The sequence below is a fragment of the Culex pipiens genome, chromosome 1, assembly GCF_016801865.2.
Source record: "Culex pipiens pallens isolate TS chromosome 1, TS_CPP_V2, whole genome shotgun sequence".
In the NCBI taxonomy this organism is placed as follows: domain Eukaryota; kingdom Metazoa; phylum Arthropoda; class Insecta; order Diptera; family Culicidae; genus Culex; species Culex pipiens.
The window spans coordinates 33,387,471-33,412,907 of record NC_068937.1 but is presented as its reverse complement, the minus strand read 5'-3'; the positions used below and the strand labels follow the sequence as shown (position 1 = coordinate 33,412,907).

The 25,437-nt window shown below is 37.1% G+C and overlaps 1 protein-coding gene and 1 long non-coding RNA gene across 3 annotated transcripts in view; both read left to right on the top strand.

Annotated features, from left to right (window-relative positions):
• The window catches only part of LOC120419284 (uncharacterized), a 135,768-nt gene extending 119,386 nt beyond the window's left edge, over positions 1-16,382 (top strand). For both annotated transcript variants that reach the window (XM_039581951.2, XM_039581952.2), the window contains 5 exons: positions 2,257-2,852; positions 2,923-3,781; positions 13,125-13,429; positions 13,494-13,778; positions 13,934-16,382. In XM_039581951.2, coding sequence (XP_039437885.1) covers positions 2,257-2,852; positions 2,923-3,781; positions 13,125-13,429; positions 13,494-13,778; positions 13,934-16,027 — 4,139 coding nt within the window. In that variant the 3' untranslated portion in view covers positions 16,028-16,382. The remainder of the gene's footprint in view (positions 1-2,256; positions 2,853-2,922; positions 3,782-13,124; positions 13,430-13,493; positions 13,779-13,933) is intronic.
• A 4,867-nt stretch (positions 16,383-21,249) lies between these two features.
• Positions 21,250-23,167, top strand: LOC120419296 (uncharacterized). Its single transcript, XR_005605692.2, has 2 exons — positions 21,250-23,044; positions 23,108-23,167. It is a non-coding gene; the product is annotated as an uncharacterized LOC120419296 (long non-coding RNA).
• The last annotated feature ends 2,270 nt before the right edge of the window (positions 23,168-25,437 follow it).

The window sequence follows — 25,437 nt, the reverse complement described above, 5'->3', positions numbered from 1 at the left end:
AAATAAACATATAAAATTATAAATAAAATGAAAATTCAATTATCTTGAATTTCAGATATTCTAAAAATCTAAAATTAGCCAATTTTAAAATCAAAAATTCTAAAATTTCAAAATTCAGAGATTTAATTTTTCAAAAACAAACAATCTTAAAAAATTAAAATCCAAAAAAATAAAATTCGTGAGTATTCAAAACTTGAAACTTATAAAAAATCTAAAATACAAATATTTCAAAAAAATAGAAAATTCAAAAAAATAGACATGAATGTAGACAAATTCACAGTTAAAAAAATAAATAAAATTTCTTTGATTTTGAATATCTGAGATTAAAAAAAATAGTTTAAAAAATTTAATTATTCTGAAAATTCAAATAGAAAACAAAACAAAAATAAATTTAATCAAACTCAGACATTTTGTATTTTTTTTAAATTTAGGCCGCTGCAAATATTTTTCAAAGTCTATGTGCCCCCCCCCCCCCCCTGAAAAATCAGGGTGAAAAAAATATTTTTTCGAAAAACTTCAAAATTTTAATGAAAATAGTGGTCAATTTGACTTAAAACAATCTAAAACGCATTTCCAGCATTTATAATCGTATTAAGCATGTTTGGGCTGGATTAAAAGTATTTTGATTTTTTTTTATTAAATTCCAATGTACAGCACAGCAAAAACGTTTTTTTGCAAAAATATAAATTTTCGTCAATACTTGGGTATTTTGGAAACTAATGATTGCAAAACATCTGGGCAGGTGTAAAATGCATTTTTAAATACTTTGTTCATTCAAATGTTAAAACCATGGCTCGTAAATTCAATGTTTAAACTTTTTTTTTGTTTGGGGGGGGGGGGGGGGCTCAACTTCAAAAAATATTTGCAACGGCCTTAAATATTTCAAAAAAAATACATAAAAAGAAGACACAAAAGTAAAAAATAAACAAAAAAACAAAAATTCAATAATTTTGAATAAAAAAAATTGAAAACCAAAAACATTAAAACTAATATTTTATAATTTACAAAATTCCAAAATTCTGAAAATTAACGCACCGGTATGCATGTTTTTTGTACACACTTTTTAAGGCATTTGTATGAAACGCAAGAACACACGAAAGGTAAATAAATGAAAAATACATATATTCTCAAAACGTTAAACTATTTTTTATTTTTTTTTTTAAATAGTAGGAAAATTCAAAAATAAAAGATAAAAATCTTCAAAATCTTCAAGATTTTAAAAAAAATCAATTAAATTTCAGAATTACGAAATATCTAGAATTTAATATTCCATAAATTATAAATTCTAAAATTCAAAAATATTGAAATATTTAAAAATCAAAATGCAAATATTCCAAAAAAAAAATATCTAAAATCTGAAATGTTGAAATAAAAAAAAAAATAAAAAAAAATTAAAATGCAAATTCCCGAAAATTTCTAAATCGCAAAATTTAAATAACAAGAAAATTCAAAAAGTAAACATACAAATCTAATCTTATCGGACACAAGCGCAGCCAGTCCGAAGAAAGCATCCTGGAAGAACTTGTGGTTAGATTACGCCCCAAGTCCTTTCTTGTCAATATTAATAATTGCAGTACATGCGAGTTACCTCGAAAATGTATAGCAAAATGTGAGCGGCCAGGCCTACTGCGTTGCATTAACCGCAGAGACAGATTCTGCGAACGGACCACATTTCACTTAATCAACAGGGGAGGAAGGATGCGTGGACATACCGTGCCAAACGCTCCGAATAAGTTGGGTGTGGTGTGTTAGTGTAAATTGGCAATTATTTATATGTTTAGGGGGAAAAAAGAAGATAAAGATACAAATATTTAACAAATTTAAAACAAAAAATTGTATTCAATGATTTTGAATTCAAGAAATTCAAATACAGAATTTTAAAATTAAACCCTACAACTCCGAAATTTGAAATTTCCGGCGCGCAAAAATTTCGAAATTTCAATATCTGGAGTTTTCTTTAAAAAGGTCCAATAAACCAAATTTTGAGTTTTTGCTTTTTGGGTGTTTTTTAATACCCCTGACTCAAGGCGGTTTCAAAAACACCCAAAAAGCAAAAACTGGAAATTTGTTTTATTGGACCTTTTAAAAAAAAACTCCAGATATTAAGGGATTAAAAAATGGAATAAAAATAATAAACTTTATTTGAGATTGTTTGTATATTGCAATCTTTTCTTGGGAGGGTTACGAAAAGAATGCACGACTTTTCTTGACCGCGCTTCTTAACAAATAATTTGATAAATTATTTCACAATTCCAGCACCCACAATGTCCAGCACAACGTCCTCTCCGGCGCATCCTGCCGTCGCCGCGGCGACCTCTTGCGGGCTCGTCACCTCGACATCGCTCGGCATGAGCCCCGGCTCGTCCGCCACCAGCCCTCCGTCGGCCGGTTCGTCCCCGTCGATCGCCTCGTCCGAGCCGTTTTCCCGCCTGTCGCGCTGGTTCTCGATCCGCCGTGGCTCCATGAACCAGTACGACGTCAAGGGAAGCGGTGGCGGGTCGACTGGTTCGGCGGTGACGACGGGTTTGGGTGGCAAGGAGAACCGCCGGAACAGCATCGACCACGTGGACTCGACCAACGACGGCGGGTACGGAAGTGCTGCCAAGTTTGACGGTGGCAAGTTGGCCATGGGTAAGGTGCTGGAAGCGGAGGAGGATCCGCTGCAGCTGGCGCTGGAAAGTTTCGCGATGACTCGGGGACCGGGAGTGGCGGCGGAGAGGAGACACGTTCCGGTGGCGCTGCCACCGGCTCCGACCGGACTGTCTCAGCAGGAGCTCAAGCGGAGGTTGATCGTGGCCGCGATCGTGCACAGTGAGAACTCGTACGTGGCCTCGCTGCAGCGGCTAGTTAATGTGAGTGCGGGATTTTGGAGGTTTTGTGGAGAAAGTTTAATGATCATTTGTTTTCTTCCTTTTTTCCCAGGAGTACAAACGACCCCTCGAGGAGAGCAGTCCGCCCATCCTGAACCCGTCCAAAACTGCAACCCTGTTCCACCGACTGCCAGAGATTCTCCAACTGCACACCCTGTTCCGGATATCGCTCGCCGATTACATCCAGAGCTGGGACACGGAAGAGAAGATTGGCGACGTGTTCGTCGCGACCTTCAGCAAATCGCTCGTCCTCGAGGTGTACAGTGGTTTCATCAACAACTTCTCCATCGCCATGGACCTGGCCAAGGTGGAAGCGAAGCGCAAATCCGCCCTGTCGGACTTCTTCAAGGTCAAACAGATCAGCGCCCACGATCGACTCTCGTTCTTCGGCCTCATGGTGAAACCCGTCCAGCGGTTTCCCCAGTTCATCCTCTTCCTCCAAGATCTGCTCAAATACACGCCCCAAGGTCACCACGACCGGATGTCCCTCCAGCTGGCCCTAACCCAGCTGGAATCCCTCGCGGAAATGCTCAACGAGCGAAAGCGCGAAGCCGAGCAGTTCCAGGCGTTCAAGGAAATGCTCGAAAACATCAGCGGCACGTTCAACATCCGGTCGCTGGTGTCGGGCGGCGGCGCCGACAACACCATCAACAGCACCAACACGCGGTACCTGCTCCGAGAGGACAACGTCACCCAGCTCGAGTTCAACCAGTCCGGTTTCATCGTGAAGAGCAAAAAACGGCGACTGCTGCTGCTCAACGACAAGGTGCTGTGCGTTTCGGTGGCCCCCAAGCAGAGCCACGAGTTTGGCTCGTCCGAGAAGCTCACCTTCAAGTGGATGCACCCGGTGCAGGACGTCGAGATTGTGGACAACAACCAGTCGATCACGCTGTCGCGGATATTGACCGCAGGTGAGTTTTAAGCTTCTTCTTTCGCAGTTTGAATTGCATACTGTCAAACACTGATTACACCGACCAACAAAATTTCTGCGCAGACTCAACTCGAGGGGAAGCATAAAGTTTGGAGTCCCCAGAATCACGTGCATTTTGAATTTTTCAAAAATAGTTTGTCTGGGCCGAATGGGTTTTCTCCAAAGTTTGTATGGAGAATTAGGGCGGTTCGTCGCTTTTGCATACAACTCAAAAATTGCATGCAATACGTAGGAGAACCGAACCGCACTAATTCTCCATACAAACTTTGAAGAAAACCCATTCGGCCCAGACAAACTATTTTTGAAAAATGTGATTCTGGGGACTCCAAACTTTATGCTTCCCCTCGAGTTGAACTGTCCAGACTTTCTGTTATTTTTGGATAATAATAGAAAGTAAACTTTTTTATTGTAGTATTTCTTTTCAATGTAGGTACATAATTGGTTTTGATATATGTACCCAACATATTTTTTCTGTGGGATTTCCCGCTATCCGGAACAATCATAATTTCAGTTTAAATTAACTTTAGTCTAATTCATCCCAAACACATTTATCTGGGTAAAATAACTAAATTATTCAGATGTTTGACTATCAAAACCAAAATCTACAGCAGTTCAAAATATCAAAGAAAAACACAAGAAAATGGGCAAATGAGGCGAAACGGGCCCTTGTCGTCATTTACCGCCATGGAGAGTGTCACCAATCGATTTCTCATGATTTTTTACATAAAATAAGATACTTTAGAAATGCGGAAAACTACGGCAGATATTCGATAAAAAAAACACCCTAAAAAAGGCTAAATGGGGTAAAATGGACCACTTCCCGTCATTCGCCGCTAATAAGAGTATCACCAATCGATTCCTCGTATTTTTTCATTAAAAATGATACTTTTGATAGGCAGAAACTGGCGACAACAAAAGATCCGTTTTTCACCCGTCTTTGCCCACTGTGCATTTCTTGTACATCAAATTCGGGTTTAGTGACCCAAAAAAAAACATATTTTCATTATTGGTAATATGCGTTTCAAATTTCAAATGGATTTTCACTATTTTACATTTTAAACATTCACCGAATACCGTATTTTTTTAAATACATACTATTTTTTATAATCAGCAATTTAGATATCAAATTTCGCGAGATTACACTTCCTAAGACATTTTTATGTTTACAAAATAGTCAAAATACCGCTTATTTTTAAATTCTAAAATTTTGTTATTGATTTTGAACGACAGTTTTTACAACACAATACAAAAAAACCCAAAAATATACGGTATTATGTAAAAACATTTGACATTTGAGCAGTTCTCTAGGATTTCGGTCATTCGATTTTTTTTGTATTTTTTAATCCGACTGAAACTTTTTTGGTGCCTTCGGTATGCCCAAAGAAGCCATTTTGCATCATTAGTTTGTCCATATAATTTTCCATACAAATTCGGCAGCTGTCCATACAAAAATGATGTATGAAAATTCAAAAATCTGTATCTTTTGAAGGAATTTTTTGATCGATTTGGTGTCTTCGGCAAAGTTGTAGGTATGGATACGGACTACACTGGAAAAAAATAATACACGGTAAAAAAAATTTGGCGATTTTTTTATTTAACTTTTTATCACTAAAACTTGATTTACAAAAAAAACACTATTTTTAATTTTTTTTATTTTTTGATATGTTTTAGAAGGCATAAAATGCCAACTTTTCAGAAATTTCCAGGTTGTGCAAAAAATCACTGACCGAGTTATGAATTTTTTAATCAATACTGATTTTTTCAAAAAATCGAAATTTTGGTCGTAAAAATTTTTCAACTTCATTTTTCGATGTAAAATCAAATTTGCAATCAAAAAGTACTTTACTGAAATTTTGATAAAGTGCACCGTTTTCAAGTTATAGCCATATTTAAGTGACTTTTTTGAAAATAGTCGCAGTTTTTCATTTTTTTAAATTAGTGCACATGTTTGCCCAGTTTTGAAAAAAATATTTTTGAAATGCTGAGAAAATTCTCTATATTTTGCTTATTTGGACTTTGTTGATACGACCTTTAGTTGCTGAGATATTGCAATGCAAAGGTTTAAAAACAGGAAAATTGATGTTTTCTAAGTTTCACCCAAACAACCCACCATTTTCTATCGTCAATATCTCAGCAACTAATGGTCCGATTTTCAATGTTAATATATGAAACATTTGTGAAATTTTCCGATCTCTTCGAAAAAAATATTTTTGGAATTTTCAAATCAAGACTAACATTTCACAAAGGCCAAACATTCAATATTACGCCCTTTTAAAATGTTTGTCTTGATTTGAAAATTCCAAAAATATTTTTTTCGAAAAGATCGGAAAATTTCACAATTGTTTCATATATTAACATTGAAAATCGGACCATTAGTTGCTGAGATATTGACGATAGAAAATGGTGGGTTGTTTGGGTGAAACTTAGAAAACATCAATTTTCCTGTTTTTAAACCTTTGCATTGCAATATCTCAGCAACTAAAGGTCGTATCAACATAGTCCGAATAAGCAAAATATAGAGAATTTTCTCAGCTTTTCAAAAATATTTTTTTCAAAACTGGGCAAACATGTGCACTAATTTAAAAAAATGAAAAACTGCGACTATTTTCAAAAAAAGTCACTTAAATATGGCTATAACTTGAAAACGGTGCACTTTATCAAAATTTTAGTAAAGTACTTTTTGATTGCAAATTTGATTTTACATCGAAAAATGAAGTTGAAAAATTTTTACGACCAAAATTTCGATTTTTTGAAAAAATCAGTATTGATTAAAAAATTCATAACTCGGTCAGTGATTTTTTGCACAACCTGGAAATTTCTGAAAAGTTGGCATTTTATGTCTTCTAAAACATATCAAAAAATAAAAAAAATTAAAAATAGTGTTTTTTTGTAAATCAAGTTTTAGTGATAAAAAGTTAAATAAAAAAATCACCAAATTTTTTTATACCGTGTATTATTTTTTCCAGTGTAGTCCGTATCCATACCTACAACTTTGCCGAAGACACCAAATCGATCAAAAAATTCCTTCAAAAGATACAGATTTTTGAATTTTCATACATCATTTTTGTATGGACAGCTGCCGAATTTGTATGGAAAATTATATGGACAAACTAATGATGCAAAATGGCTTCTTTGGGCATACCGAAGGCACCAAAAAAGTTTCAGCCGGATTAAAAAATACAAAAATTAAAATTGAAGAAAAAAGACCGATTTCGTAGAGAATTGCTCATTTGATATAGAGCAATTCTCCACGAAATCGGTCTTTTTTTTTGGAATTTTAATTTTAATATTTTTTAATCCGACTGAAACTTTTTTGGTGCCTTCGGTATGCCCAAAAAAGCCATTTTGCATCATTAGATTCTCCATATAATTTTCCATACAAATTTGGCAGCTGTCCATACAAAAATGATGTATGAAAATTCAAAAATCTGTATCTTTTGGAGGAATTTTTTGATCGATTTGGTGTCTTCGGAAAAGTTGTAGGTATGGATATGGACTACACTGAAAAAAAAATAATACGTGATAAAAATTTTTTTGGTGATTTTTTATTTAACTTTTTCTCGCTAAAACTTGATTTGCAAAATACACTATTTTTATTTTTTTTTATATGTTTTAGAGGACATCAAATGCCAACTTTTCAGAAATTTCCAAGTTGTGTAAAAAATCTTTGACCGAATTATGCCTTTTTTTATCAATTTTGATTTTTTCGCAAAAATTGTTCAACTTCATTTTTCGATGTAAAATCAAATTTGCAATCAAAAATACTTCAGTGAAATTTTGATAAAGTGCACCGTTTTCAAGTTAAGGCCATTTTTAGGTGACTTTTTTGAAAATAATCGCAATTTTTCATTTTTTTAAATTAGTTCGCATGTTTGCTCACTTTGAAAAAAAAATATTTTTGGAAAGCTGAGAAAATTCTCTATATTTTGCTTTTTTGAACTTCGTTGATACGACCCTTAGTTGCTGAGATATTGCCATGCAAGTGTTTAAAAACAGGAAAATTGATGTTTTCTAAGTCTCACCCAAACAGCCCACCATTTTTCAATGTCGATATCTCAGCAACTAATAGTCCGATTTACAATGTTAAAATATGAAACATTCGTGAAATTTTCCGATCTTTTCGAAAAAAATACTTTTAAAAATTTTAAATCAAGACTAACATTTTAAAAGGGCAAAAAAAATCAATATTACGCCCTTTTGAAATGTTTGTCTTGGTTTAAAAAAAAATTAAAATATTTTTTTCGAAGAGGTCGGAAAATTTCACGGATGTTTCATATTTTAACATTGTAAATCGGACCATTAGTTGCTATAAATTTCTTAATTTTAAAATTTTTGATATCGTTTTACACCAGGGGTGCTCAAAGTTTTTAGAGGCCGGGCCAAATTTGAAGCCCAAATGAGCTTGCGGGCCAAATTTGCAAAATAAGTAATTTAAATAAATGAAATTTCGTTATTTTAATTTAAAAGAATTGAAAATACATCTTTAGTTGTTTTTTTTAACTTCTGTTATTTTTGAACATTTTCTTTAATTAGAAGTAAGGCAGTTTCAAATATTTTTCAAAGTTTATTTCACTTCCCTTCAAAATAGGTTCGGAAAATTCAGGGGGCAAATTTTTTTTCACAAAACTGGAAAATTTCAGTGAAATAGAAGTCTAATCAACTCAAAACAATCTAAAATTAATTTTTCTGCATTGATAATATTATTTAGCTTGTTTGGGCTCGTTTAAAAATATTTTAAACTTTTATGAAATTACTGTGTTTGGCACCGCAAAAACTTTTTTTCTCACAAAAATAAAATTTTCGTTAAAACTTAGAAATTTTGGAAACTTATGATTATGCAATAGCCTGTCCCATTTTGAGGTCATGTCGAGGAATTTCAGGTGCTCACTTCTTAAATGATAGATTATGATGTTAGGAACAATGTTTTCTTAGACAAGAAAAAATAATAAAATACTTTCTCGCACCCCCTAGTCGATTTACTGAAAAAAGTCACTTTTTTGAACAAATTTTCTAAAATCGCTTGGAATCAATACAAAAACTGTTTCGATCAGGTGTGTATTATCTTCAAACGATAGGTTTTTGTCCATAGATTAAGATGCACTATCAATATTGGACCAAAATTTAAGTTTTTGGACTCTCCCAGGCGGATTTGTGTCGAAAAAATCGCATTTTTTCGAAACTTTTTTCAGAAATGTTAATTTAATTCAGGGTAGCCTATTTTTCCCAGTGAAACCAATACATGCAGCTTATAGGAAATTTCATGGCGAACATTTTTCCCTCTGAGAAAATTCAATTTTGACACTCCAGAGTCGAGATATTTGAGTTTTAGTGAGGAAAAAAGTGCCAATTTTCAAAATTTCTTAGAATTCAGAAGCAAGGCCTACTAATTACACGATGTAGCAAGCATATGTCTCAAAGGTCAGGGTATGCTTTTTTATAGTAATTTTGGCCGCTGAATCCGAATCTGAAATCAAATTTCGTGTAAACAGTGATGTTTTGGAGCTACACCCTTTTGGAATGTTATTTGCGTGTTTAAGAGGCAGTTTTTGTAAATATTGCTCGGTTTGTTCTAGAGGTCGTATCGAGGTGCTCCGATTTGGATGAAACTTTCAGCGTTTGTTTGTCTATACATGAGATGAACTCATGCCAAATATGAGCCCTCTACGACAAAGGGAAGTGGGGTAAAACGGGCATTGAAGTTTGAGTTCCAAAAAGTATAAAACATCTTAAAATTGTTCGCATTTTAGTAAAACTTCATCAATTCCAACTCTCTTAGACGCATTCGAAAGGTCTCTTCAAAATGAGCCATAGACATCGAGGATTGGTTTAACATTTTCTCATAGCTTTTGCAAATTACTGTTAAAAATGTTTTTTTTAAACCTCAATATCTTTTTGCAACAGCCAGCAACACCCAAACTCTTTTAGTTAAAAAGTTAGGGAATTTCATGGACTATAAGCCTACGGTAATAACTTTTTGGCCAATCGCAGTTTTTCTCATAGTTTTTCGATTTTTCTATAACAACCATTTTACAACGTTAGTTATTGTCCTGTAGGCATCCATAGCGGCACTTTTTAGTCTCACTTTTGTCATATTCGAAATCCTCGGAAAATTCAAACTTCAATGCCCGTTTTACCCCCCTCCCCTTTGTGATAGAGGGCTCATATTTGACATGAGTTCATCTCATGTATAGACAAACAAACGCTGAAAGTTTCATCCAAATCGGAGCACCTCGATACGACCTCTAGAACAAACCGAGCAATATTTACAAAAACTGCCTCTTAAACACGCAAATAACATTCCAAAAGGGTGTAGCTCCAAAACATCACTGTTTACAGAAATTTGATTTCAGATTCGGATTCAGCGGCCAAAATTACTATAAAAAAGCATACCCTGACCTTTGAGACATATGCTTGCTACATCGTGTAATTAGTAGGCCTTGCTTCTGAATTCTAAGAAATTTTGAAAATTGGCACTTTTTTCCTCACTAAAACTCAAATATCTCGGCTCTGGAGTGTCGAAATTGAATTTTCTCAGAGGGAAAAATGTTCGCCATGAAATTTCCTATAAGCTGCATGTATTGGTTTCACTGGGAAAAATAGGCTACCCTGAATTAAATTAACATTTCTGAAAAAAGTTTCGAAAAAATGCGATTTTTTCGACACAAATCCGCCTGGGAGAGTCCAAAAACTTAAATTTTGGTCCAATATTGATAGTGCATCTTAATCTATGGACAAAAACCTATCGTTTGAAGATAATACACACCTGATCGAAACAGTTTTTGTATTGATTCCAAGCGATTTTAGAAAATTTGTTCAAAAAAGTGACTTTTTTCAGTAAATCGACTAGGGGGTGCGAGAAAGTATTTTATTATTTTTTCTTGTCTAAGAAAACATTGTTCCTGACATCATAATCTATCATTTAAGAAGTGAGCACCTGAAATTCCTCGACATGACCTCAAAATGGGACAGGCTATTATGCAATCAACTTGACAGGTATATAATGCATTTTAAAACACTTTTTTCATTTAAAATTTAAGCTGAATGCACTTGTGATTTTAATCAAATTTTTATGTTTTGTTTTTATGTTTTGAAAAGGGTGACATATAATCTTAACAAATAATATAACAGCGTAATTTTATCTTTAAATTAAGTGGGATCGTCGAGAACCAAAATTTCTATGAAAAAATGCTAGAAACTGTTTTAGGAACCAGTAAAAATAAATTTAAATCATTATAAAAAAAATGGAAGATTCAACGAAAAAACATTTTAACGAAAAAACATTATACATCGAAAATTCACTGACATTCAAATTACTTTTGAATAAATAACCCGAACATGCTCAAATGATACCAAACGCAGAGGAATGCATTTTTAATTGATTTCAGTTGATTGCACTTATATTTCTTTTGATTTTTTGAGGTTTTTCAAAAATACATTTTTGCCCCTTATTTTTTGAGCCAATTCTTAATAATTGGGTGAGGAGAGGGTTGGTCGATAAATTGTAAAATAGTTGCAACAGCCTTATTTCTTCGATTTTAACATTTTGTCTGACTTGTTATCCAGCTGTCATGAGTTAGAACAAAGTTCGAATCCCGAGGGAAGATTTCTAAGTGTACAGTAAGTTTGAGGGTCAGTTCATGAAAGGGTCATTATGACTTTGAAATTAATATAGAATACTCTTATTTTTGCAATTATCAAAGATTTCTACGTAAGTGAAATTTAAACGTTTTCCAAAAATGTATTATGAAAGTTTACTAGTTTTACTCACTTCGAAACTGAAATTGTTTCAATTATTAAGATCTTTGAAAAACATATTTTTGTCCTTATTTGGGTATCAAAATATTGAAAACTCATTATTTTTTATTACCAAAAAATAAAAAAAAGATTATCATAAAAAAGTTCAAAATAAACCTTGATTTTGGAAAAGTATAAAATCACTTGACAAGTGGTCAACGGGCCATTTTACATGACTATTCAAAATGGGTCCGCGGGCCACAAAAAATCACCTCGCGGGCCACGTTTGGCCCGCGGGCCATACTTTGGTCACCCCTGTTTTACACCTTCACCCTTCAGGTTCGGTCCGAAAAATAAGGAGACAATTTTTTTTTTCAGAAAAAAAAACTTATTTTTTATGGAAAAAAAAAGAATTTTCCAGCGTTCATAATCATATTGAGCATGTCTGGGATCGATCAAAATTTTTAAATTTAAAAATAGTAATATACAAAAAAAATATAAAATTCAAAACCAGGAAAATTTAAAAATCCCGTTTTCAAATATTTACAAAATAAGACAAAACAACAGTTAATTTAATCTGCATTCAAAATATTAATGCCTTAAAAAAATCTCAAATTCAAACATCCAAAGATTTTGAAATTTAAGTTCAAAAATTTTTAAAATTCGAAAATTCTAAATTTGCAAAGCTCAGCACATCAAATTCAAATATTTGATTAGGCAGTAGCCTAAAAAAATCTAAGAAATTATAATTTCAATACAATTAAAAAAACCAATAACTCAAATATTCTTCGATTAAAATTTAAATTTTATTTCGTTTTTTCAATCTTAATTTTTTTTTAGTTCCTGAGGCCATTGCAAATATTTTTCAAAGCTTATGTTCAAGCTTTTAAGAGCTCTAAAAACTGCTGTTTCTAATCAGACTGTCGTCCCGATTCGCCCTAATTGACGTTCTATACACATTTTCGAAAGCTTCATCACAAGAATTATTTTGAGTTCCTATACCATACTATCATACTGATAACACAACTCGACATTTTGGAAGTTGATGTCAGTAAACGCCTCAGTTTCGTTAAGGTATGACAGATTTGGGCTCCCTGAACCACGCTCCAATTGACGGAATTACATTTTAGTGGAATCCCTGCCAATAAATAAAATTATAAATTTGGGAACAAATTCTATGGAATTATTTTAAGCAACCATGCACACCAACGTTTATCTATGGGGGTAGCAAAAATAAGGGGGTGCGCATGGTTGTTTACATGAGGGAACGCATGGTTGTTTAACATGATTCCATAGCAAATTTACAATTTTATTTATTTACAGAGAATTTACTAAAATTCAATTCTGTTGATTGGAGCGTGTTCAGGGAGCTTAAATCTATCATACCTTGACGAAACTGAGGCGTTAACTGACATCAACTTCAAAAATGTCGAGCTGTGTGATAATACTTTTTACGCGCCCTTGCCCTGACGAGAGAAATGTTTACTCGTTTCCATACATGCAAGACCAAGCAATTATTTGCCCTTGGGGAGCTGATGATAAAGTACACAAAAACAAAGTTAATATTGCTGACCTACTCTCCCTTCCAGGCATGAAGCGCGGCAACAGTCTCAAGTCCAACTCGAGCTTCGACTCGCCCCACATCGGTCCCGGTGGCCTTCCCGGCGCCTCCACCACCTGCAACTCCACCATGAACAGCTCGTTCGGTGGCGCGACACTGCCCGGCGGCGGCTCCGACGCGGACAACCTGTGCGGCGAGATGAACAACCTGATGCACGACTACGAGGTCATGTCGCGCATCAACGATCTAGTGGGCACGCTCAAGGGCACGTACCGGGAGATCAACCTGGGCGTCACCAAGTCCATCCTGGCGGACATTCAGGCGTCGATACAGGTAAGCGGCTGCTTCTTGGAAGTTGATTTGAGCTTGAAGCTTAACAGTGATTTTTTCAAAACAGCGAAAGGACGAAGAAATTTCCTGGGTGGACTCGTGCTGCCTGCAGCTGGTGCTCAAGAACGCCGCCAAGGGCGGCAAGGAGGACGTCACGTACACATTCCAGATCGAGAACCCGGTCGTCAAGAAGGACTGGATTACGGAGCTGCGGCTGGCGCAGCTCGCGCTCGATCCGAACAACTCGCCGGCGTGGCAGATCGGTGCCGAGCACGAGCAGCGCTACTCGCTCGCCAAGATGCCCCTGTTCGTGAAGGCCTACCCGGCGTACAAGTCGCAGCATCAAACCGAGGTGAGTCAAATTAGTCGAGGTCTAACCTTCAATTCATGACGAAAACCCATAGTCATACTGCAGTTCAGCACGCATTTAATTTCAATTTTGCTTCAACTTCATCCTGAACACTAGTACCATCCATTGCATGACTCGACAACTTTCTCGCTTTCCAGGTCTGCTGCGGCTGTTACTTCTCGTCGAACCTGGCATCGGGCATGGCGGCGGCGGCCGCTCGGCACGGTCCCCGGCCCTCCTCGCGGAAGCGCTCCAAGCACTCGAACACGCTGTGGATCTGCTCGAGCGACAAGATCAACAGCCATCTGACGATTTTGGCGCACAACTCGGCCCAGCATCAGAGCAACGGGGGCTTCGGGGAGGTGGCGCGGTTCAGCTTGGCGGAGACCATTGTGACGTGTATGGAGTACGTGAAGGAGGGCGGGTTGATGAGCGGGGACGACGTGGGCGCGGATAGCGTGTGGATGGGGACGAACAACCACCGGGTGTTGGTGTACTCGGCGAGCTATCCGATAAATGATGAGCAGCTGGTGAACTTGTCGCTGCCGGGGGTTCCTAGTCAGATATTGTACTTTAACGAGCGGGTGTTTGTGGGGATGACGAACGGGAGCGTGCTGGTGTTTGGGAAGACGGCGCTGGGGATTTGGAGCTTGAACAGTCCGAAGATTTTGGCGGTGCAGAGCGAGCCGATCAGCAGTTTGCTGGCGATAAATGCGAGTGTTTATTTTGCGGCGGGGAAGCACGTCCATGTGATAAACGGGCGGAGTTGCGAGGTGGAGAAGAGTTTCCACGTGAAGCACACGACGGTGGGGAATGTGAGTGCGAGTGTGAATTTGCTGGCGCATTCCGGGATCGGGTTGTGGATCTCGCTGAAGAATTCGAGCATTATCTGTCTGTACCACACGGAGACGTTCAAGCACCTGCAGGACATCAACATTGCGTCGAACGTGCTGCGGGTGACGTCGTCGCACCAGAACCCGTCGCGCGAGTCCAGCTCGACGGCGATCCAGGTGACGGCGCTGATGGCCGCGAAGGGAATGCTGTGGGTGGGTACGAACGTGGGGATTACGTTGACGATCCCGCTGCCACGGTTGGAGGGTGTTCCGATCATTAGCGGCGGGGTGAACATTTCGTACCACGCGCATCTTGGGCCGGTGACGTTCTTGTTGCCGCTGGTGACGCGGTCGTACCATGCGTTGGCGCCAGAGTCAGCAGTGAAGGCGGGAGGGGACGTTTTGGATGGGAAGAGTGTGGTTGAGTCGAAGGAAACTGTGGAGAAGGGCGCGGAAGATGCGGAGAAGGGTAAGGAGGTGTCTGCGAGTACGCTGAAGCAGCAAATCTGCTCAAGTCCGGTGATTCTCCGGCGGAAGAAACCCGCTCCGATGGACGCTGGGCGGATGGCAAAGACGTTGCCGCGGAATCTACGAACCAGCAGCGGTGCCTTCTCGCCGTCGATCCACTCGACGCTTTCCTCTTCGTCGCAGTACTCGGACCAGGGTTGCGACGTGTACGGCCTGTACAGCGACCTGATCTTCGTCAAGGAGGACATCGAAAACGGAGAAGATCGGAACATCCTGGACCCGAACTACGACTACCTGCGGCGGAGCGATCCGGACATTGCCGCGATCCCGGCCAAGGTGTCCACCCTTGATCGCCGCCTGCGGATGAAGGTGAGCCGACCGCGCTCCCTGGACCTGTCCAACTGGTCTATGGAGTCGCGCTCCTCCAGCGTGTACACCTCGTCCGGAAGCGACGAAAACGTGGGCAGCCGCAGCGGCAGCAAGAACGTGTCCCGCAACAGCTCCAGCGCCAGCCACAAGATGAACGCGTCCGACCTGGAGCACATCAACGAGAACGAAGTAACGCCCCACCCCAAGTCGGAACTCACCGTCCCCACGACGGCCGCGGCGGCCCCACCCTCCAAAGAACCCGCCGAACCGGCGGAAAAGTTCCCCACCCACACCGGCAAGCGGAAAAAGACCACCTCAAGCAGCGCCAACGGAACGACCAACGCAGCTGGCGGCGGCAGTGGCGAAAACGGTTCCGCACGCCGCACCATCCTCACCCTGACCGGCGGCCGCGGCTACGTCAACTGGCGGCACATTTGGGAGCGCGCCGACGGCGCCGCAAAATCCGCCACCAACTCGCCCCAGAACCACCACCAGCGAACCGGCTCCGTGACGTCGCTGGCCGGGCTCGGCCAAACCAACTCGACGGACGCCCACGTGCTCATCTGGGAGAAGAAGCTCTGAGTAAGAAGGTAAACAAAAACAAGTGGGTTGGCCTACTGCGATCGTCTTAAAGGAAGTGAAAGAGTGCCACGTGACGTGGAGCGTCACGACGCACTTGATTTATCCCAGTGTAAAACCTTATAGGTGAAAAACAAAACAAACTTTTTTAAGAGAGAGAAAAAACAATGTGATATAAAAAAATGTTCGTCGACGTCGTCACAGCCAACCAAACTCCTTCCGAACCGGATCCGGAAGTTAGTGCTTTTCCACACTCACTCACTCACTCACACACAACACAGAAAGATTTAGAGAAACCCTTAAAAAGTGTATAAATATTTGTTTTTTAATACTAAAATATTTGTCAAACATTGGCTAACCGCGCAAGCAAAGCATTATTCAAACAAAGAGATTTGTTAGTTGTATAAATAGAGAAAGGGTAACCGTCAACAAAAAACCTAAAATATATCAAAAAATATCAAAGAGAGGTTATGTAGGCAAACAAAAAAAGAGATCATGAATTTAAACGTTTCTTCCACAAAATTCTCACCAAATGGTGTCTTTTTTATCAGCGATAAGATGTATTTATTGTTACTTTGTAACTTCGAATAGTTCTACAACACAAAAAAAACTCACAGCCAAAAGATTTCCACACAAACAAACTTTCCCCTTCCCCCAAACTAACAAACAAACAAAAAAAAAACCCTCAGTCTAGAAACTGCAAATAATAGTTTAACGATTTAATTTCGCAACGAAACGCTGAAGAATTCCTCACCAACAGCGAAGCGGCAATCTTTCAAACTCGAAGAGAGAAAATTCTGGTGCCGGGGTTCAGCTATTTCTCCCTCGAACAAACATTTTCCAGTAGAGTTTAAGTTGTGGTTAGAGTTTAGTACAAAACAGAGAAAAAATACGTTGAAAAAAAAGCTAAAATATTTAGTTTAGGGTTTGTACAGGTTCGTAACAACACACAACACAAACAAAAGTGCTGAGAAGATTGAATTGTTTGGCGGCGAGTCTGAATTGTCGAGGAATTTGTACAGAGATAAGCACGTTTCGTTTAGAATTAAGCTAGTTATCATTATTGCGCTATTTCTACTTGGTAATTTTTTCTCCATTCTCCTTATCAAAAAAACACTCGAATACATTTTCACATTTCAAAAAATCTCGTTGATTTCCTTCATTCTGACTTCATCTTGTAACATAAGCAAGTGCTCTAAACTCATCGCCATTCCCCGTGACAACATCTTTTGCACCACCCTCACAAATCCCAACCGAAAACAAAAATGCAAACTCATTCTCAGTGGCGCGCTCATGCAGTCTCATAACCGAAAATTTTGCAGAACAAACAAACATGTTAATAACAAAAAAGTAAACACACCGCAAATTCACTGGTAACTATTTGTAAAAAGCGAAAATAAGAAAACAAAACAAAAAGAAGATTGAGCGTCTTTTTACTGTTGTAACAGGTGAAGATATATCACAAGCATCCTTTATTTCTCTTTACTCAAAGTCTATTGCATCAGAGAATGTGAATGTTGCATTGTGCATGGAAAAGCTGCTCGTTGATTGAAATTCTGCTTTGTATTACAGAAGAGTTTTGCATTGAAAGTTGAATCTTTGCAGGTAAGTACTGAGCTGGGATCGGAAAATCAGTCCCTGGACTGATGCAGACTCGATTATCACACTGACCTACAAAAATTGAGTAAAATTTATATTTTTTTGCGCCGAGTTATATTTTTTTTGGAAAAAATAAAAGTTTTAGTAAAAAAATTACATTAGCTTTTAATGTAATATTTCATTTGTAATCGAAAAGTACTTCAAAAATGTTTTATGATTTCTAGCAAAACATTGTAATAGGGCCGAAGCAAAACTGTAAACATAGAGTCTATCCTGCTGGATTCTAATGTAAACATCAACTGACGTGAGTAGTTGTTTACACTTCGGCTTTGGCCCTTTTGAATTGTTTTGCTTGAAGTGCACCGTTTTCAAGATAAAACCACTTAAAGTTTAATTTTAACTGAAAAATTTCCTCTTGTGGATTTAAAAGAAAAACTGTCCATTCCTGAAAATATTTTTTCGAGAGGTTCAGAAAATTTTCAGCAAAATTGCCTAAGAGACATTGAGATTGACCTCTGGTTGCTAAAATACAGCGAATAAAAAATAGTAAATCCTGGTCTAGAATAGGAAACTCGCAGGATCGCAGATGCAAGCGCAAGTTTTAAACACATGCAAAACAATCTGATCTTCTACAATGACAATGCTACGGTGCTGCGATTCATTTGTGAAATTTTATGATATCCTCAAAAAAAAATATTTAGAAGATTTTGGAATCATGACTAACATTTCAAGTGGTCGTGATCTTGAATGTTTGGCCCGATTGTTGGAAAAAAAATATGACGCAACAAATCATTTCAGTGATCACAGGCTACTTTGACGGAAATCGTGCAAAAAGGTTATCTAGCTGTCAAATCTGCAACAAGGAGTTAAACTTTCTGTGAAGTTGCTGTGAAGTTTTCCATGGCACTTCGAAAAGTTTAACTCCATGTTGCACGCATACACTCTCACTTTTAATTTCTCTATACGCACCAACACATTCCCGGTTTTCCCCGTTTAAAAAAATATTTCAATGTTTATTTTTCGAAATTGCAAATAATGTTGTATGGAACTCGTTTCAAAACTCCATTTTTTTAGAACTCGTTGTATTTATCCAATGAGGACAAAGGACTCATGCTGAAAAATCATATTTTTGCAACTTGTTGCAAATATTATTTTGATTGCGATTTTTTTTCTAACCATACACACCAAATTTTTTTCGCTGAAATTCAGTAAAGTTTCACTGAATTTTGATCAACTGAAGATCAGTAAACAACTCAAAAAATTAGATTTTGCTGAATTCTCAGTTTATTGATATTTTTAATTTTGACAGAAAAATTGTGTTACGTAACGCAAAATTTTCATACAAGAATTCATAAAAAATTGCAAAAAGATGCGTTACGCGTTACATAGGAGGTAGGGGGGCTCACTCATCTGTTACGATTTGTTACGAAGGGGAGGGAGGGGGTCAAAAATCCCAAATTTCGCGTTACGTTATAAAAGAACGCTCCCTTGGCAGCATCCAAACAGTAAGACATAAGTAGGGCTAGTGATTTTTTACGGTAAAAAAATGAAATTACGCGGCATGTCAATTTCAAAACGTTAGAATTTCACGGAATTTTTTTATATAGTTTAGACATAATTGAGTATAGGAATGTTACTCAATAAGTTAGCAGTTCTTTAAAATATAAAATATGACCCCATGACTAAAAAAAATCACCACAAAAAAACTTTTAGCTCAATTTTGTGAAATTTTGCACAATTTTGATTAGCAGATTTCTTGATTCAGTCGACCTGTTTTGCCTTTCTTACAAAAGAAAGGTTTAAGGTTTGCTTTTGGAAAAACGCTTTTTTCAGAAATCTAAAAAAAAATCGTGCACGGCGAGGATTCGTCCCAGGAAAAAATCCTATTACTAAATTGAAGGTTTAGATGCGCTCTTTCGATTGAATTTTGGCCCGAAACCCGGAACTCAAAGTCTGATTTTTGAGAGCTCTTTTTCTGAAATACATGGCCGATGTCTGTATCCGCTCTTAAAAATTTGTGTCTTCCATCACTGGAAAACCGCTCGTAAAACCCACAATTTTTAAAAGCCAGATCTGTAGCCGTGGGGTCGGAGACGAACATTTTATTTTTCGATTCACAATTTTCGACCAGTAAATGTGGTCAATGCCAGTTTTGGAGGTATTTTTTGGACTTTTTTACAAATAACCCTATCAAATTTAAAGAATTCAAATTCAAACAAAGAGCCATTCGAAAACATGCGCCATAAACTGTTTGGGCCCAAAATTTGAAGCTTTTCCAAAATGTATTTCCAGAGATATAGCGATTTTAGTGTTTTTCGTCTTATTTTTACCCTATTTTTTCCTATTAATTTTTTGGATTTATACAAAAACATATACTGAACATCAAATTCGAAGTCCCGGCTCGTTCTCGCTCGAAAGCTCGACAAGTTAAGTCGAAGCTTCAACGCCAGCGCTTTTACGCTTGCGCGTTTTACGCTGCGCGTGAAAGTGTTCTTTCTGGCTTCTCATAATTGATCGACAAAGTGCAATACTGCCCATAATTGAAAATTCGGCTATTATGCCAAATCAAGTATTCCGAGAAAAACGCGTTTTAGTGTTTGTCACAAAATCGCCTTCAAGCAATTTCCCATAAGAGTGGCATATTAGCCGTTTAGTTTTTCGCATCGGCAGCCAAGTCTAAACATTATTTCAGTGAAATTCAAGTTCCAGAAGATGCGTTGGAACATCCTGTACCACTTGGTGCTAATATCTCGTTTTTGCCAAAAGTGGATATTAGCCGTTTTTTCAATGGTGGGCAGAATAGACTAACATTATAGACTGAGTACCCTTTATTTTTTTTCTAATAATGTCAATCCAATATGTTTTTCTTAATTAAATTTAAATGTCTTGCGACAAATAATGTACTTCTGAAATTTAAAAAAAGGCATTTGAAGTTTAGCCTTAAAAGATTCGAAGCTTTTGGTAAAATTCTCACTGGATGGTATCATTATGTTTTTGAAAAAATAATTGCACCAATATATTTCTCGGAGTTTCATCATTTTGTAAGAAAGGCTCTATTTCACCTCTGGTGATATTAAATCGGGTTTTTAAAGGGATTTTTGAAATTTATTTTGCTATAATATATTTAAAAAAGAACATTCTAATCAAAAACTTCACCAATAGTAGAATCAGTCAAATAAAAAAAAAGTCAGCCATGATGGTTTTGATCATAATAAAAAATAGAGTATTTCAAAAATGTAAAGGAAAAATTCAATTTATAACGGCTTTTCTAACATTTGCAATTGAAATTTTTATAAGTTAAGGAATGATTGCCAAATTGATCGAATTGAATAGAAAAACTTTACTTAATCCACCTTTAGGTGTTTGGTGCCTTCCTCACATATTTTGATCAAAATATTTGAAATCCGGCCTCAAAAAAAGTTCATTAAAAACACTAAAGTACTGTTTACTTTAGATAGGGTTGTCAGGTCTTTAATCTTTTTGACTTGTTGGAAAGGTCTTTTGATTACCTATCCAACGATAGGTCGCGTGATAGATCCGGACAACTTTTTCATCAAAATATTAGAGATACGGCCTCAAAAAAGTATATAAATAGCACTTAAGTGCTCATAAATTTTGATGGGGTTGTCAGATCTTCAATATTTTGAACGCGTTGGAAAGGTCTTTCAAATACCTTTTAAACAATATATAGCATGACGAGTTTTCTTACAAAAGCCACCCTTTTTACAATATTTGAAACTCTAGCCAAACGGTCCAAATCGGTTCAGCCAGTCCGGAGATAATCGTGTGCATATTTTTCGGTGCACACGCACAGACATTTGTTCAGAATTTGATTCTGAGTCGATAGGTATACGTGAAAGTGTGTCTACGAGGTCAAATAAAGAAGTTCATTTTTCGAGTGATTATATAGCCTTTCCTCATTGAGGTGAGGAAGGCAAAAACTACATTTATGACCAAAATATATTTTTTTAAACAACTGTTGTCAAACGAACGGGGTCACTTTTTAGTTTGACACCCCTTTTATTTACACGGAGCTCACACACACTACCAAACGTTTGTTTTGAAAGTGTGCGTGAGCGCCGTGTAAAAAGTGACAGTTCGTCACTTTTTAGTTCGACTTTGACCAACCAACGTTGAACCCCGTAAAAAAGTGTCCAACGAAAAAGTGACCAACCACCGGGGGTTGAGTGTATTTACCAAACTAGTTTGCAACGTGATTTTTTTACGCAGGATTTATGATTTATGGGTCATTTCACGTCAACTGTACACAAAAAAGTACACATTCGAATTCGACTTTTTCTGATCAAGCTCAAATTTGGTGGAGCTATTGATACAATCAAAACATGTACGAATCCCGATTTTGAACCAAATTAGATCACCCTTGAGTCAGGGGTACTAAAAAAGATTCAAAAAGCAAAAACTGAAAATTTTTGGACCTTTTCATAAAAACCCAGATTTGTAACTTCAACTTAAAGTGATAACAGATTTTCGTTAATTTATGTAACAAATCTGCATGGACAAATTGTACGAAAATTTGTATGGACAGATAAATTAGGTTTTTTTTTGCCACTGAGAAGACCCCTCAGTTTTAGCCAAATATGTCAATCAACTCATCCACTTTAACGACCCGCAGGTCTTTTGTGGTCGTGGTCACTATTGCAAGTTTCTGCTCAAACCTAGGAGTCCAAAGGTTTAAATGGAGGGAGACAAATATGTACAACATGAAAAACTCATGAAATCGGATAATTTCATGAATAATAATCGGTTGAGTTTTCAAAAAGCCGTAAGAGCCACTGTGACCTCTGACACTAATTTTCGTTTTTCTCGAAAATGAAACAAAATTTAATTTATTTCAAGTATGGGGCACTTGAAGGACGTGTAGATGAACAATTTCGAGCATTTTTGATATAAGTTTTTCGTAAGTAGGTCGAATACCGATGCAAAAAGGACTTTGTTTACCAATGGCACTTACGGCTTTTTGAAAACTAATCCGAGAATTTCTCATATGGATTATACAAAGGTAAATAAACAAAAATCAGGGTAACTTTTGTAGTTATTTCATTAATGTTTATTTTTCTGTCATCCACAGATTGTTACATCACCCTTTTTTTAATGATTATGCGATAAGTTTTAAATCAGCTCTGAAAGCAAATTTCTACCGCCCAACTCTTACTTATAAATCTCGTTCATAATATCTAATGTAAAATTTTGTATCATTTTTATTTTTGTATCAAATAAACACAACCAACACAGGGTGTGTTCATCTTCAACATCGTGCAGTGGACCCCGGTCAAGTACCTCGGCTACTCGTACCCGCTGTGGGCGCACGCGTTCGGCTGGTTCACCGCCCTGTCCTCGATGCTGTGCATCCCCGGCTACATGATCTGGCTGTGGAGAAACACCCCCGGCGATAAGGCCAACGTGAGTTTCTTCATTATTTATTTTGTGATAACTATTTACCTCATATTTATTTTCAATCTACAGAAAATCCGACTGATTGTCAGAATCGAGGACAGCGTCGCCCAGCTGCGGGAGAGAATGCAAGCTGACCAGGAAAAGGCCATGGAACTGTAAATCCGCCGCAGCGGCTCGAGCCCGCCCCGAAAATTCCAACCAACACAAACCAAACCATCTCTCCTAATACTGCAATACTGCGAGCTTAAGCTTAAACAACTCAACTATTCAAACACCCACACCTTCAGAAACGACTTGTGCACACGAGTGAGAACGAGCGAGCGAGCGAGATAAACCGGAAATGCTGAAACGAACCCCTTTTTGACCCCAACTTGTTTTCCTTCGAGCGAATCCTCTTCTCATCCAGTTTCGGTCCATAGCGTAATGTGACGATTTAATAGCTCTAGCGCCCTAAAGTAACTGTAACTGTAACGGTAGACGATATTTTTTGTTGCATAAATGTTAATAATTGTTAGAGAAAAGTAAAAACAAAAATCGAGGTTTAATTTATTCAGTAATTATTTTACTAACCAATAGGACACTCCGGATTCGATTTTCAGCCCCCACACACACAAACAAACAAACCAACAAAATCACATTTTAAGCTATTTTATTATCGATAGAGAAGAATACTTTAAATAAATCTATTAAATGGTAGACTACATTAAAGCACCTAGTTTTCGCTTATCTTTAGTTAAGGTGTATGTATCTTGAGCACATTCTAGCGATAAGTACGATTTCGAATTCCACCACCATCACGAAGAACACACAAACACAGTTTTTGGCGCAGCTTCACCCGCAATTTAGAAAATAAGCACCCAATGTTCTTTACTGACCAGACGAAGACGAGCTTGTGCGACCGACGACGAACCAGGGAAAACCAAATCGCTTTGTATTTAAAGAGGGAACCATCTTATCAGTAACGAATAAAGTGTGATTTGTAAGAAAAAAAAAAAAGCACGAGAAATTGTCATTGATCCGAAATTTGGTACAAAAATATGTTTTTTTTTTGTATTTGTTCCGAAAATATTGGGTTTTCTTCTCGGCGCAAATTTCTAGACCTTCGCTCTCCCGAAAATTGTTTTTTAGTGTGCTGGTCGTCAAAAAGTTTCTAGCTACAAAAAATATTTTTCCTTTAAACCTTAGTGTTCAATTGTCAATGGTTAATTGACATTTTTAAAAATGATTTTTTTTAATATTCATAAATTACAAAATCTAAAAATGTAAAAATATTTGTTTTCAATTTAAAAAAAAATCGTGAATTTCACATGGAAGTTCCTTGGCCAAAATAATTAGACCCGTAACGTCATGATTGGAATTTCCGGACGCTTCGAAACCCGGACACCTCAGCTTGTTTTATCAATTATTTGGATATAAGTTTGCATATGTATTGTCAAAACTGTGTTACTTGATAAATTCTAACATCAACTTTAATTTCAAATATCTCTGGATGCAGTAGCCCATGCCAAAACAATAAAAATAAATAAAAATATGAGTTTACCAGAACTGTGAAATATTTCGCTGAAATATTTCATAGGCATTCGAAGCACCGGGAAGGCAAAGCAAAACCCTGAATGGTACTGATTTCCTTAAATTCTAGCAATTTGTTATATAAAATATCGATTGTTTCGATGTTTACAGCTTATTTGGGACCTAAAGAATGCCATTCACTTGAATTTCAGTCCAAATTTATGCGATTCATAAGCAAAATCGAGTGTTCGGAATTCGAAGCAAAAGTGTCCGGATTTCGAATCAATTTTTACCAGTCTCCGGGATACGAAGCACAACAAGTCATTTTAATTTTGGAATTCTGATGAAAAATGTTTAGAAAAGACATATTTTCCATGCATTCTCTTAAAATTGACTGTTTGTACTACATCCTGATAATACTTCTACATTTCCAACTTATTACATGATTTTATGCCAGATATAAGATGTCCGGATTTCGAATCATGACGTTATTTATTTGTTCGGTGATTACGATGGTCCAAAACATTAATTTTTGAAAATTTTCGCAAAAACCACATTTGAAAAAAAAAAAAAATTTCCGAAACGGTAGAATCAATATTATATCGCCGAGCCAATTTTTATATGCAGATTTGAAGGTCTCGGAACCAGAGAGTTTGCATAGAAAACCCATGACTCATAGGTTGTTTTGTAAATTTAATCTAGAGTTGAAAATATTTTTCTAGAATGTTTTTTACGTAACATATAAAAAAATATGAATATCCAGGCACAGTATTCTTAGATATGTTTATTTTAATTATCGGAATTTCATACATTAATCGAACCTAAAGAACCATGCGTCTCCAGCAAAATGTACAGGGAACTCATTTCTATGGAGAAGCATGGTACTTTTA